This window comes from Bicyclus anynana, chromosome 12, assembly GCF_947172395.1.
Source record: "Bicyclus anynana chromosome 12, ilBicAnyn1.1, whole genome shotgun sequence".
Classification (NCBI taxonomy): Eukaryota; Metazoa; Arthropoda; class Insecta; order Lepidoptera; family Nymphalidae; genus Bicyclus; species Bicyclus anynana.
The window spans coordinates 3,306,503-3,321,117 of NC_069094.1; the positions used below are offsets into that span (position 1 = coordinate 3,306,503).

The following is a 14,615-nucleotide window of genomic DNA, read 5'->3' on the forward strand; positions in this document are numbered from 1 at the left end:
TAATTTTGGACAATTTTAACCTTAATTCTGACTTGGTATCAGTTACTTAAATCTTGTCGCGAACCCCCTGCCGTCGAATGGCGAACCCCTAGGGATTCGCATACCCCACTTTGAGAAACCTTGTGATATAATCAATAAGTAATTAAAATAATTAGGTACACCTAAATAAGAGAGTCAAGTCAAGTGACTGATTAAATAAGTTGCAATTAATACCTACAATTTATATAGTACAATAAGGTTTTATCACACAAGTACTATAAGTATTTAGATTATGAGTATGTTGTCGGACTTACACCTAATTGTTTTAGTTATCAGATATTTATCTAAGAGTATGTTTTGAAATGATAAAATAGTGATATATTTCTGCTACTGGAATGTGTAGTGTTTAAATTTTAGATAATACATACACTCTCTGGTGCATATAGTGAGACTTGCTTAATAACCAAGAAGTCTGAGGTTCAATTCATTAAGATATACTACATATCTTAATGAATTGAACCTCAGACTTCTTAGTTCTGCACATATATCTGTCTATCTATCTATGTTATGAATCGATTAAATACTTGTATTAAAAAAAACCAACAACAACAATTTTTTTTTTTCGAATCAATATTCGATATCTATACTAATACTAGCGGACGCCCGCGACTGCGTCCGCGTGGAACTCCATGTAAACTTTCAACTACTCCTACCCAACTCTACCCCTACCCTACCCTACCCCTACCCCTACCCCTACCCCTACCCTACCCCTACCTTTTCCTGCTATAAACCTCACAGAGCCCGAGACCTTTCCAACGAATGCAAAACAGTGGAAATCGGTTCGTGCTTTTTTATATTATGCGGAGTTATAGCGTCAGGAAGGAAAACCCTACTTATTTTTATATAGTAGAAAATTATAAAGAGGAAAACTTCGTTTGTATGTTTGTTTGTTTGTTTGTAACGAATAGGCTCAAAAACTACTGGACCGATTTTAAAAATTCTTTCATCATTCGAAAGCTACATTATCCACAAGTAACATAGGCTAAATTTTATTTTGCAAAAAAATAGGGTTCCGTAAGATATTTGAATTTTTCGGACACAAGCTAGTGCATAATAAATTCAAGGGCTCATCAAGAGGATTTCAATATGGTATATGGCCATAGTAAAAAATGTACAATTAGAAAAACGTTATTTATTAATCGCTATACAAAATTTTGTTAAGAGCAGGTTATGCAGTTTAGGCAGGTTAGGTAGGGTTTTCTAATTATTTTATTTGAGATGTTTATTACAAGCCTCCACCTCTATAGGCTAGCATATACCTTAGGACATAGCTTATAGATAGCATGCTTTATCACTTAAAATCATGTGAGATGGCAATCATAGTGTTTTTTAGATAGCATGGTGCGGGTGACAATTCGTTTCGCTCTTGAAAGTCGACAAGTTTCGCGCTAATAGTACGCATTATGAACGTAATAAGCCAACTGTCACCGTACCCGTGCTATTTGAAAAACCCTTTAACTTACAGTTTGATCAAATATGTGTTTTTAATTAAGTAAAAAAAAATCTTGCCCAATCAAAGTGCCCCAAATAGTATATCGAGTAAAAAACGTTTGTTACTCTGATTAGCGAGTATAGTGCAGTTTATAGAGCATATCACTTTAAGCTTGTTATGCATAACGGCTCTAAAACTAGCACTACTTCGCAACCAATTGACATAATAGGAAACTTCGACAAATGCTGTTAAATAGGGAAGTTGACTCATATCAAATTTAATATTTAAACAATATTATTTTGTGTGCAGTAGATATAATAAGGGTTCGAAATGTATAGATAACAATTAATAAATGTTAAGAATTTCATAGAAAACTCAATTTAAAATTATGCATTTATTGAATTTTTCCAAACGTCAAAAACGCTGTCGTCCATTTTGTGACGTCACGATGTTACTTGATGTCACTAAAGAAATAAACGCCAAACTATTTTTTTAAAACTAAAAAAAATAACTAATAATTTTGGCAAACAGTCCCTTTGGTTAAGGTTTAGTGTTAACGTGACATCATGAAACAGTTAAAATATAGACCGACAATATAACGGCCAGCAGTTTTGGCTCCTCTTGTCAGAAAAATTTATGTAATATTATTTTTTTCAATTTAGTAGAATCCTAATGAACCATTTATGACCCTTATAAAAAAGTGTCAACTAATCCTATTTGGAAAAGAGACACATTCGGCATCATTGGCATTCGGGAGCGGCCATATTGGATTAGGAATGTCGTCACTTGACAACAATTCCTTTGAACCAAAACAATCACCTAATTTCTTATGTCACATGAATTGAAAGATGAAAACAACTCAACACAAAATAGAATTTTATAACTTTCATCTGTCTGTTAGTCCAGGCTAATCTCTGGAACGCCTTAATGGGACTTTTACTTGAATAAAAGGGTTATTGATCAACATAGACCATTTTTTATTCTGGAAAAATCCATGTTTCATGTGAGATTTGTAAAAACTGAATTGTAGGTAAAGTTACAATTGACTGCTAGTAGTACTATTCGTAAATTACATCTCAATTAATTAGAAAGAAATGTTCTAAAATACTGTTACAAGATTTACCCCATATTAACAGAATGCATGTATCAGTTTGCTGTGACTATTCAAGGTCATTACAATGATCGTGACTTCTTGGCATTAGCAAGGCTAGGTACTAACAACAATTGGTTCACACATTATAATAAATTTAACCTTCAAACTCATAATTAGTAGTCATGCTAAAATTATTTTCTTGTCCAGTGGATAAAATCTTATTTCATTATATTTTATTAAAATTAAAATAGTAGCTTTGTAGATGTTATACAGTCAAACAGTAGTCGTTTCACATTTTATAACAAACAAGTAAATAGGGTTAGGCCCACCCAATAATGCTTGGACCAACCATAATAGCTTGCTTGAATTTAAAAAAAAAATTGAATCTGTAACAGTCCATATCAAATGATAAGAGGCAGGGAGATGTAAACGCAATAACTACCTACAAACCAAAAATTGGCAGTATTTCTTTGAAATAATAAAACCTTTACAGCTACACTCCGGACTCAAACTTACAACCTCTTGACCTAAAACCCCATAGGCTGACAACTGAACTAAAGAAAATAGAGCAGTAGAGTGAATTGGATTTTATGTTAGGGCAAAGAATACATTAAAGTAATGGTTAAAGTATGCACTAAGCATAACAGTACTAAAATAATATGCAATCCTAAAAAATTATACCTTGTTCATAGTCTAATCATGAAAACCTTAGGGGTAGGCAATTTATGCATTAAGGATAGCACACAATTTGACCATCAGAGAAATCAGTACAATTTGTATGTATAGTTCTAGCCCTAGCTAAAAATGTTAAGCATGCAAATACTGACATGGATAGAACCCAAAACTCTATAGCATATGTCATCCTATAACTGAGGATGTTAAATATATGTAGTAGAATCACATAAATAATAAATAAGGAAATACACAATGACAATAATGATAGTAAGGTTTTCCCCTTCATCCTGTTTATTCCATAAATAAATTCTATGTAACTAACAACTTCATTGGTGTAGCTCTGACTATGCACAATAATTGTCCTATTTGTACTTAATTACATGAAACATAGAACAGACAAGCAGATACCCACAAATTAGTTTGCATAGAATTAATGTTTATGAATATCAGTGGCGAAGAATGGAATTTAGAAGAAGGTAAATCCCAAAGAAAAGGATATTGATACAGCATAGTACTAGCTACGGTTTCTCATATATCCAGATACAGTACAACAATGAATGAACAAATAGATTTTTAAAGGTAACCCGGCGAGAATTGGCTTGTATGAACTTTTCGCCGCTGATGAATAAATAAACTGTCCTGTCCTGTCTCATTATATGCTTTTTATAAAGATTGTGTTTATAATGACTTTTAAATATTATGATTTTACAAAGTACAGTCAACTTAAGTTTAAATTACATAGACCAAAGGGAGGTCTTAGTTTCTGTAGCTATTTTTAAGTGTAACTATATTATAGGTGTACTGCCTGAAACTTGCCAGAATAAATCATAGAAAATCACAATCAAAGTGTTTCAGTTGTTCCCGAGATTAGTGTGCACAAAGCCAAATAGACAAAAATTTCAAAAACTATATTTTTAATAAACCAACCAAAAACTAAGGTAAACACAGGTTAGTTACCTACAAGGTGTCAAATTGAGGTTGATGATGATGATGAATGACATTTTAGGCCTACTGGTATAGAATAAGCTACTCCCAGATATGTATTGGCTTTCCAACCAATATGTCACATTTACAACATAATGCAACATACAAATCTATACTAATATTATAAAGCTGAAGAGTTCATTTGTCTGTTTGATTGAACGCGCTAATCTCAGGAACTACTGGTCCGATTTAAAAAATATTATCCCCATATTCCTACGGGAACGGGAACCACGCGGGTGAAACCGCGCGGCGTCAGCTAGTACAACATAATTTACAACATAAAAAGTCAGTTATGTAGATATGCTAAAAAACATTGTTTTTATTTTGTTTATCAGATTTATTCCAAACATTATTTTTTTATGAGAAAATCTAAGACTGTAGACAGCAATTGATATAGTGATGATAACTAATCTTAATTGATTTTAAATAAACTGGATTTTTGAAATTACCTAGAGGGTAAACCTTGGTTGGGCTTGGTAACATAGGTAACTGATTACAATGTCACTCTGCTCAGGAATGTTGTTGCTGTCAAAACCGACCATTCTCTGTCTAATATAAACTATAGATGAACCTAAGCTTTTCTCAAGTTTAACCATTTCAATATTAAATAGTTCAAAGATGAATATTTGGGCATTCCATGGATTCACTGTGCGGGTACCGGGTGCGTGGTAGAGAGAAAAACTCCCAGCAAAGTCCTGAACTTGTGACTACAGGATGTAGGATGTATTCCTTGACAATCGATCAACACTGCCCGTTCTCTGCTTGTGTTATTCTCCCTGCCTAGCCAAATTTGGTAAGATCCTTTTAAAGCAGCTTTGGATACTCGGTCTAATATAGAACTAGCTGCCTTCTAGACTGGCCAAGGTTTAAACAACTCATAAAGAGATTTTTCTGGTAATCCTCTCGTACCTATGGCGTACCGACTAACTACATAGCCATTTTAAGTTATTTCATTTGTTAGGTCAAAATATTTATTCACTTTTATTGTGTGGTCCTTCGGAATATTAGTCTCCCACGGCACATTAAGCTCTACAAGTACTATTTGCTTAGTTTTTAAGTGAGACAAATATCTTAGCAACCATCATGAACCTGACTGGCAACCAAACCCACACAACAATTCTACTTAGCAGCAGAAAACAAGGTTGATCTTCTGTGACGAGGCTGTCACAAGGTCACTTTTTTATGTAAAGAATATCTGCCATAATTATCTGACTAATTTAAATATGACTAATTTACCCATTCCCCTCCAACTAGTCAGGATTGTTTTAGGAGTAAGTACGAAAATCGTCTAGAGGGCGGAGATTGAACCATGACCTCTTGGTGATGAATCCAGCCAATTTACCCTTAAGCTATTCAGGGTTACTACTATTATCTCTCTACTTCTATTCTGTACAAATACTTTCTCTACTGCTACTACTGCACCTACTGTAAAAACTGCACCTTAATTGGTCCACAGAAGGACAGCTCAATGTCCTGGTGGGAAAAATACTAAGTGGAGACCCTTTTAGCATCACATCAAACTAGTTGTACAACATGTTTTAAATAATGTTTATTCTTTCTCTGTGATTTGTATATAGATAAATTTACTCCTTTATTTCTAAAAAAAAGCTTATTGTCTACTTACATCTGGATCCACCTCCTTGGCGAGCATGGTAAGCTCCTCCTGTGATAACTTTGCCAGCAATTCGTCGACGTCGACTTCATCGTAAGCAGACAACTCGCGTCCATACAACTTTGCCGGCGTCGTCATCGTCGTCGTCTTCGTCGTCGACGACGTCTGCAACACACAACACACAACAGTTGGTCACTTGGCAAAATAATACCACGCTATGGCTATGACGATGATCAAGTCTCCGCTTACGGAGGTTATAGATCAATAACCATACAGCCTGGTGATTTGGATGAGATTTCTTTAGTTTGTAACTAAATTAGGATTATGTGGCACTGATATAACTTATAATACTGCTTTATCGCTACGTTTTTTATGGGTGATCAGATAAAACACAAGTTACACCACACCCATGGAAGCTACTTTTATGAATTATGATCGATAACACAGCTACGTTGAACACATAATAGTAAGTAAGATTTGTTATTTAAGTTATTGGCACTAAAACGCAATATCATGTGAAACAATAGTTATTAACACTTTCGTACTTTTTGTGAGATGACAAAATAAAGTAGATTCCAAAAGTATTTGGAATTCAATCCAAACAAGCTTTCACAGCGAATGACAGATACGAACTGATGGAAAAATCAAGTTGCATGAAAGAGAGGCAGAGCGCCTGATAAAAACGTGTGCGAAAAAGAGAAGTATATGGCTAGGGAAGGGCAATCAAATAATGAAAAGAAACATTTACCTACGTCAATACCGGTTTCTTATCAAGTTTCCAATTAAATAAAAGATGAAGTTAAAAGTGACAAACTGTTTTAAAGTAGCTCATAAAAGTACAAAAAAAACTACGATAATTTGCAGTTTCACTGGTTTTACTTAGTAAGTGACTTTTAAGCATTATTTTTTCAGTTAGTAATTTATTTTAAAAATGTGAACAGAGTCGTAAAATATTTTTTTAAGGTACCTACCCCTACATCTAAAATGGGGATAATTTTTATTTTGATCATTTATCTCATAGTGTCGTTGGATAGGTCTTTCAAAGATGCGTGAGGTCTTTTAACACTGTTTTTGTAAAATAGGTTTATGAGCTAATTTGTTAGAGTCAATAGGGATGATGACAGTTTTTTAAATTGTATATAAATTAAGAGTATACTAATAGTAAAGCAATTTTGTAAAAGTAACAGGGTATCTGCGATCATTACTTTCGGAGCTACAGGGATTTAAAGAGTCAGATTTGCGGCGCTGCCGCGGATCCCTGAAAAACGCCCCATACAAAATGGCTCGAAAAAATGACGTCATAGGCATGTAATGGTCGTTAGATTTGTATGCGCGTTCAAACAAAATTACTAATATCTTTGTTGTTTGTGCGTTTATCTTTATAGTTCATATATTAATAAATGTCACATTTAATGTAAGGAAGCTAAAACTGTATGAATTTTCATCTAATTACGATAAAAAAATTTTAGTAGTTTTTGAAATTTTATAATCTCATTTATTTTGCAAATATCCAGACAATCTTTGCTTTTTATATATAAATTAGTTAACATTGACCCTATTTACCCGAATGTATCATAAAAATCAATATATTCAAACCTAGTCATCATCCCCATTGTCCCCCTCCGCCGTCTATCAGCTAAATGATTATCTATATTATCTATGTCAAAATTTACTAGAAGGAAAGGAAAATTATAACATCTATGTACCAATTAATTGTCAGTGAAAGAGTTATCTAGTCGACCAATTTTAAAAACAATACTCAGAGCGTGAAAATTGCATACACATTTCATTGTCAATAAAATAGATAAAGTTGTCAGTAAAGTAACTCAGAGCCTGTTATAACTAGAATGGCATCGGTATGTATATTAACTACGTCTATAAAATGGTAAAAAGTAATTTTTTAAATTAACGTTAGTAGGGTTCCTTCCCTACATGCAAAATGAGGATGATATATTTATCGTCTATCCCATAATGTGGGGTATCGTTATCGTTATTTTTGTTCATTCAACAAAGATTCAAAGTGCTAATTTAATCTACGGAACTCATCACCGCGCGTGGCCTGACACGCACTTGGCCGGTTTTTATTATCTTTGCATCAATACTCTCAATACCTATGACCTATCTCAAAACGTTTTTTATGCAATCTAAACTAAGTTGAGTCTTGCATGGCATAACGTTTGTAGTATGAACTTAAACAACAAAATCCATACTACTATTATAAATGCAATAGTGTGTGTCTATCTGTTTATCTGTTACTTTTCACAGCTAAAAAGCTAAACAGATATTAATGAAACTTTATACAATATAATAAATTCGACCTTGGAGCAGAACATGGGCTACTTTTTATCCTAAAAAAAACAATTGTTGCAAGATTCGTAAAAACGAAATTTCACGCGTTCAGAATCGTCGGTGACCGGTATTTATTAACAATGCTCTTCTGTGTACTCTTCACTCCTTTAATAGGTACCTACTCACATTGAAAAGATGAAGATTACGTAATAACCTCTTTCATGCCTCGCCTTCCTATAGTATGCGCATTATCATCTGAGTCGTCCGGTCATAAAAGTCAAAAAAGATAGGAATGTGCAGCGCGCCTACCTGCGCACCCTAATTATCGATAAACGGCTACCTGCGCACGTGCTAATGATGAGTCAATAATGATTTGGACGATTCTGATTGGTCGGTTTCTAATGTAATTGCATTGCGTATTTTTTTTGCTATAAATGTGTTTACTGCAATTAAATAAATACATTCATGTGTTACTCGTTGCGCACTATGGATACTAATATATAATAAATTTGGCAGAAGACGAAGATTCTGATGATGAAGACTCAGATGAAGATTAATTTTATTTAGTTAATAATTATATAATATGAAATATGTATTATATTAAATCAAATATTGTTAATTTTTTTAATTTTGTGAACAAGATACGATAATAAACTTTACTTATCGATAATATGTCTTTCATTGTTACACCCTTCACTAGACGGCTCCATAAGACCCATAAGTGCAAGCGAGATAGATATAGAGAAATGATTTATGGCCCTAAGACTCAGTTGTTAAATAGGCTGCTGCTATTGAACTTAACAAGTCGCAATTTATTTAGGAAGTTACCCACATTGTTGATATGTACTTTTTTATTGTTGATTGTTTAACTTTGACTTATGTATAAACAGTACCTTAAAGTTACGTATCTAAAATAATAATAATAATCATCATCATCATATCAGCCGATGGATGTCCACTGCATGACATAGGTAGGGACTTCCAAACAGCACGATCCGTATGATAAAAAATAAAAGATTTTCTTTTATATTTAGATTTTCTTTATTAATAGGTCAATGATAATTTTACAGTATAAATATCGTTATAATAGCTATCTATCTTTAATCTTACTAATTATAAACGGAAAAGTACGTATACCGAAAATTTTCTTAGAAGTCTAATCACCAAAACAAACCCGTCTTGTCACTAAAATCACATATTTCACTTACGTTATACGTAATTTCTAAAGAACAAAGTGTCTAAATCCTTTATTATACGCGTACAGTACGAATTACACCAAAAACTACACCGAATTTACGATTTATTCACATTTATTTTCTGAAAAACAAAATCACAACGAGATTAATTTGCACAGCTTAACTACGATTACGGCAATTTGACATTTCGTAACGCTAGATTGTCTATGAAAAGCAAGGATGGGTAAATAACATCGAGCGTTAACTTATCGATAAATGATAATTAATGATTCTTTAATAATTGATATGTTGTTAGTTTAAAGATGGGAAAATGAAATATTTTATAATCATTTTATTTTAAAAAATAGTTTTTTAATAAAAATGTTATACAATACATATGCTCACGTTATTCTATAGCGTAAAAGATATCTTACGAATAGTAGCATTATTCAAACACTGGTATGGATAACATTATCTCAATACGATTTTTAATAAAAATCGTCAAATCAAGATTTTAACAAAAACTAGCAATGTAAATTTAATTTGCAAAATGCGCGCGATCAGCTGTTTTCCAAGAGGTCAAATAGGCAGGTCACGACTAATAGGTATCTATCTATACAAAGTCACAAACAAACTGCGCGACGTTGTATTGCCGACCGCCGCCGGTGCCGAAGAAAATAATTGCTATCTCTCTCTAACCTAAGCCGCGTGGCGTGGTTAATAGGTATTTTCAAAATATTGAAACTTTAGGTCCTTTCGCTAGACGCTACGCTATTTTTTCTTTAGTTCGTGTTCGGCGGTCTGTTGACAAACAAACCAAAATTCAAAAACCTTTGTGTATGTTCTATGTTATGTTAGTAGTGATTTTCTGTAACGAATACTCATACAATTGTGTCGTTTGTATTGTGTGTGTTTGTGTGTGTTGACTGAGAAGTCTTGAAATGCTTAGATCAAATCAATTCAGTACTCATGAATATTGTACCTACTATGACGACAGAACGTCTCGTAAACGAGAAACAACCTGAAGTAAGTTAATTACCTGTACCTAGTTAAAAACTTGTAAAGTATAAAAAATAGGTATTAGATAGGTAAGTGTAGCCAGCCGATTTGCTGTCGATGCGTACGTACCTACTCGTACGTACACAGTAGATTGCGGAGCGTTGTTATCGCATTGTTCGCTGTACATTGCGTGCTCAAAATTTTCAAAATCTGAATTTTCTCATTTCCCACGTAATTGTTATTTAAAATATCGTTGTGGAAACTAAATTTAACCTCTTCACGCAGTTTTCGGTATCATGTCCCTTACACCCAGTATGTACGTGGATACGTGCACACTTTTTTGAAGTATAAGCAAATCTTGGACGTTAGTACGTCCCCAAAAGATTAAAGAAAGAGACGGCCGCGTGGCGCAGTGGGTAGTGACCCTGCTTTTTGCATCCACGGCTGTGGGTTCGATTCCCACAACTGGAAAATATTTGTGTGATGAACATGAGTGTATATAAGTATTTATATGTAGTATATAATTGTATATTAATACTATAATATCAACTATCTTAGCACCCATAACACAAGCTACTCTGTATGCTTACTTTGGGGCTAGATAGTGATGTGTATTGTTTAAGTATATTTATAATAATAATAAAAAAAGATTACCCCATTTCTTAACCACGCGTACCCATAGGCATAAACCGTGCACCGTTCACCGTTTGTGACACGTGATATTTAATTTCTTAAAATGCATACAACCGACAAACGTTACTATACGTTCCCTTTTAAGATAACGTTGTATAGTAACGGATGTTTTAGTTTAGGTATTTCAGTTATAACGATACCTACTTGATATCGTTCCGATGCCCGCCGTTAACTTCTCAACCCTACTGATTGTCTTTGATTCATAGTCGGCCATTATTGTTGTGTAAAAAAGTCATCTAAGTAAATTTCGAGTTTACGTATGGACGTTTGTTACCTTTTCACGTAAAAAGTACAGAACTACTTTTAACTCTGAAAAACGCATGGTTCCTGCGGAAATTGTGGAAAACTAAATATCACGCGGATGTCGTCCTCTAATTCTTTAATAATAAATTATATCATCCCTTAAATAATAAATTATAAAATTACCACATGGATGTGGAACTGTCACAATGTTGAAGTTTATTGAACACACCTTGCTTATCAATAGTAACCTGCATTCATCACTTAAAGCCAAAAATTAAATAAAATGTCTCTCACTCATTCTCTAAGGTTTTTCGCGTTGCCGTGGCCGTACGGGTCTATATATTACTCTCCTATAGGGATCCTTGTGATCTGTGGTATTTAATAGTTTATATTACTTGCTGGTACTGTAGCTTTTCAGTGATGGTTTTCAATTATTTTTTAAATACGGCTTAGACGTAAAACCGTAACAAACAAACAAACTCACATTCTTTTTTATAATAATGGGCAGGATGTATGTATAATTGAATACGAATTTGTGTGTGGGTGTAATATATCTACCTACGTACGTCTACCTATTTAATTGAAGTTTCTCATATTAGCATAACCTGATGCAAAGTGACGTCTAAATTTAGCACTATGTAAGTATTTAGCAAGTTAGCAAGTCAGCTTCATAATAGTGAAAGTTGAAGTGATATCATCGACTCAATTAATGCCTGATTTTTAGTTACCATTTTGTAGGTAGGTAATATTTTTTTTACGTATGTATATGTTATATGCATAATTATTATTAATTATTTGTAAATTTAATACCTGTTAAAATTTGCCTGTTATTTTATACCTGTTAATAATTAAATGCAATGCAACTTGGCAAAAAAAAAATTGTTTATATGGATTTCTATGTCTTTTATGCCTACTGCTTGGTATTACTAGTACTTATCTGATTTTGTACTATTAGGAACCTTATAATTTAGGTGTTATAATCACTTATCTAGAAAATAAATGTACAGCATGCTTGACGTTGTAGGTTGATGTTATATACGTTAAAAGTAAGGTAAGTGTGTCATAATATTTTAAATACTTGTTATGTTATGTTATTTTTTTTTTAATATTTACCTATTATTATTTTTTTTTAATCTAAATTTTATGTTATTGTTTATTTTCTTAGCGTAATTATTTTTACCCTCAACTTTTGTTTTTAAAAGATTTTCTCTCCTATGATTGATTCGATTAGCGATTGTTCTTATTCCTATTGACGGTTGACCACGCTATGCTAGTCAAATCTCTGGCGAACCGCCAGCCTGCTATAATTGGTGGTCGGCACACCAGAGACAACGGTATTCTTAGCTGCACTCTCGGCCACTGGCCTTCCGAACGACATAAATGTGAATCCGGAACACAAAAAAAAACAATGTTTTTATTGTCGCGTGATATTATTATTATGCACTTGACCTTTAAATAAGGGATGTGCCTTGCGTTTTACCGATTCGCATGATAGAGTTCAACGACCTCTTTGTCGATTTTTAAGATATCGATGTCAACAGCTGATTGATGTCAATTATTTTACTCGTGTCAATTATTGTCTTAATTTTAAAATTCTTTGTATTTCGCGCTTTGATTAAAAATTTATAGAAATAATGCTACCTTACGGTCCGCCAGTGCTGGTCTCACCTGTAATTAGAGGCTTAAGATTTTCCCTATTATTTGCAGGAATAATGTATGGACGAATGAAGCAGAAAGCTTATTCCGTTTTAGAAGACTCGTGGAGAGAAGAGGAAGCTGTGAGGAAGATAAAGAGAGATAAGGAGATGACTTTATTGAAACAGAAGATAGCTAAAGAGGAAGCCGAAACAGTCAAATTACTCGAAACTGGGGAACTTTTTAAATAAAGTATTATTGATATTATTGGTGTGATTATTGTTTTAATTACTTACTTAATAGGTAGGTTTTGTTTGCGTCTAATTTCATAGAAATGTTATTTTCTTCAAGCAAGAGTACCTAAATTAGTTTCAAATTAGGTATCTAGGTAGGTATCTATTGTCAGCTTTTGGTTTGTTCAAATTTTACGGTCTTTTAAAATTTTCCGCAATTTGGTAGGTAGGCACATTTATATTGCTTTACTTCGAACACGCGTTAAAGCAAGCGTCTATAGATTCCCTGTAAACTGCATAAGTAATGCTATTCGGTCCACCTAGAGACGGGTCGACCAACACTTTCCGCTGCGAGATCGCCCGCCCAGAGAGTCGTGATAGCCCAGTGCATATGACCTCTGCCACCGATTCCGGACGGTGTGGGTTCGAATCCGGTCCGGGGTATGCACCTCCAACTTTTCAGTTGTGTGCATTTTAAGAAATTAATAATCACGTGTCTCAAACGGTGAAGGAAAACATCGTGAGGAAACCTGCATACCAGAGAATTTTCTTAATTCTCCGGTGAAGTCTGCCAATTCGCATTGGGTCAGCGTGGTGGCCTATGGCCTAACTCCTCTCATTCCCAGAAGAGACTCGAGCTATGCAGTGAGCCGAATATGGGCTGATAACGAACATCACCCCTTAGCCCAAAGTAAGTATATACCTACTCTATGTTATGAGTAGGTACTAATATAGCGGATTTTATCAAGTAGGTAGGTATATTTAAAAACATCATGATAAAGGTAGCCCTTAGCCCAAAGTAAGTATATACCTACTTACCTACCCTGTGATATGAGTAGGTATAGCGGATTTTATCATAGCAAGTATATTTAAAAACAACATAATAAAGGTACCTAGACACTGAAAAAAACACGTAAATCTATGGAAAAAACATTGAAGCTCATCAAACTTTCCAGTTGTGGAAATTTAACCCGCGAAAGGTGCAAGAAAATGGACCACCCACAATATTTCGTGCGTTCACTATCAATGTTGAAGGGTTATTAGCATTATTGTCATGTTTGGAGTTAGAGCGCGTTCACTTTCGAATGGACGCCGCGAAAGCCGCAAAAAGCGTTTTCTCCACACCATAATGTAATGTCGCCAGCACAATTACAATCAGCTGTTTACGATTATAAATTCACATGGTAAACTTTCAAAGTCAACGTCTTTCGTATATGTATATTCAGTGAAAACAATAGAAAGAAAGAAAAATATTTTTATGTGGTTATTAAAACTTAAAACTAAGAAAAAGAAAAGCGCACTGACCAAATAAAGGACTCCCACTCAACGTAATGCTGCAGCTAGCTGCAGCCCTGGTTTTCAGTGGAAGCCTTTTAAAAGGGTGACATCACGGGCGCAAACAACAGTTATTAAAAATAAACAACAACAAAAAACTACTTAAAAGAAAGAATTGACTACAAAAATATAAAATATACCTGAATAAACAATGCCTAAGAATAATAAAATCATTACA

General features: G+C 33.9%; 1 protein-coding gene and 1 long non-coding RNA gene across 12 annotated transcripts in view; one reads left to right on the forward strand and one right to left on the reverse strand.

Annotated features, from left to right (window-relative positions):
• Positions 1-14,615, reverse strand: part of LOC112043483 (tropomodulin-1) — a 104,840-nt gene that overhangs the window by 18,749 nt on the left and 71,476 nt on the right. For 8 of the 10 annotated variants that reach the window (XR_002886687.2, XR_008251329.1, XR_002886688.2 and 5 more), the window contains exon 2: positions 5,848-6,000. Coding sequence is in view for 5 of the 10 variants with exons in the window: in XM_024078908.2 (XP_023934676.1) it covers positions 5,848-6,000 (153 nt within the window). In the remaining 5 variants the exon portion in view is untranslated. Of the gene's footprint in view, positions 1-5,847; positions 6,001-6,370; positions 6,538-14,615 lie in introns of those variants that run through there. The other 2 variants (XM_024078910.2, XM_024078911.2) reach the window with 2 other exon arrangements.
• Positions 7,292-13,145, forward strand: LOC128198589 (uncharacterized). Of its 2 annotated transcripts, none has more exons than XR_008251332.1 (2): positions 7,292-7,691; positions 12,942-13,145. It is a non-coding gene; the product is annotated as an uncharacterized LOC128198589 (long non-coding RNA). The 2 variants fall into 2 exon arrangements; XR_008251333.1 differs by lacking the exon at positions 7,292-7,691 and adding an exon at positions 11,102-11,872.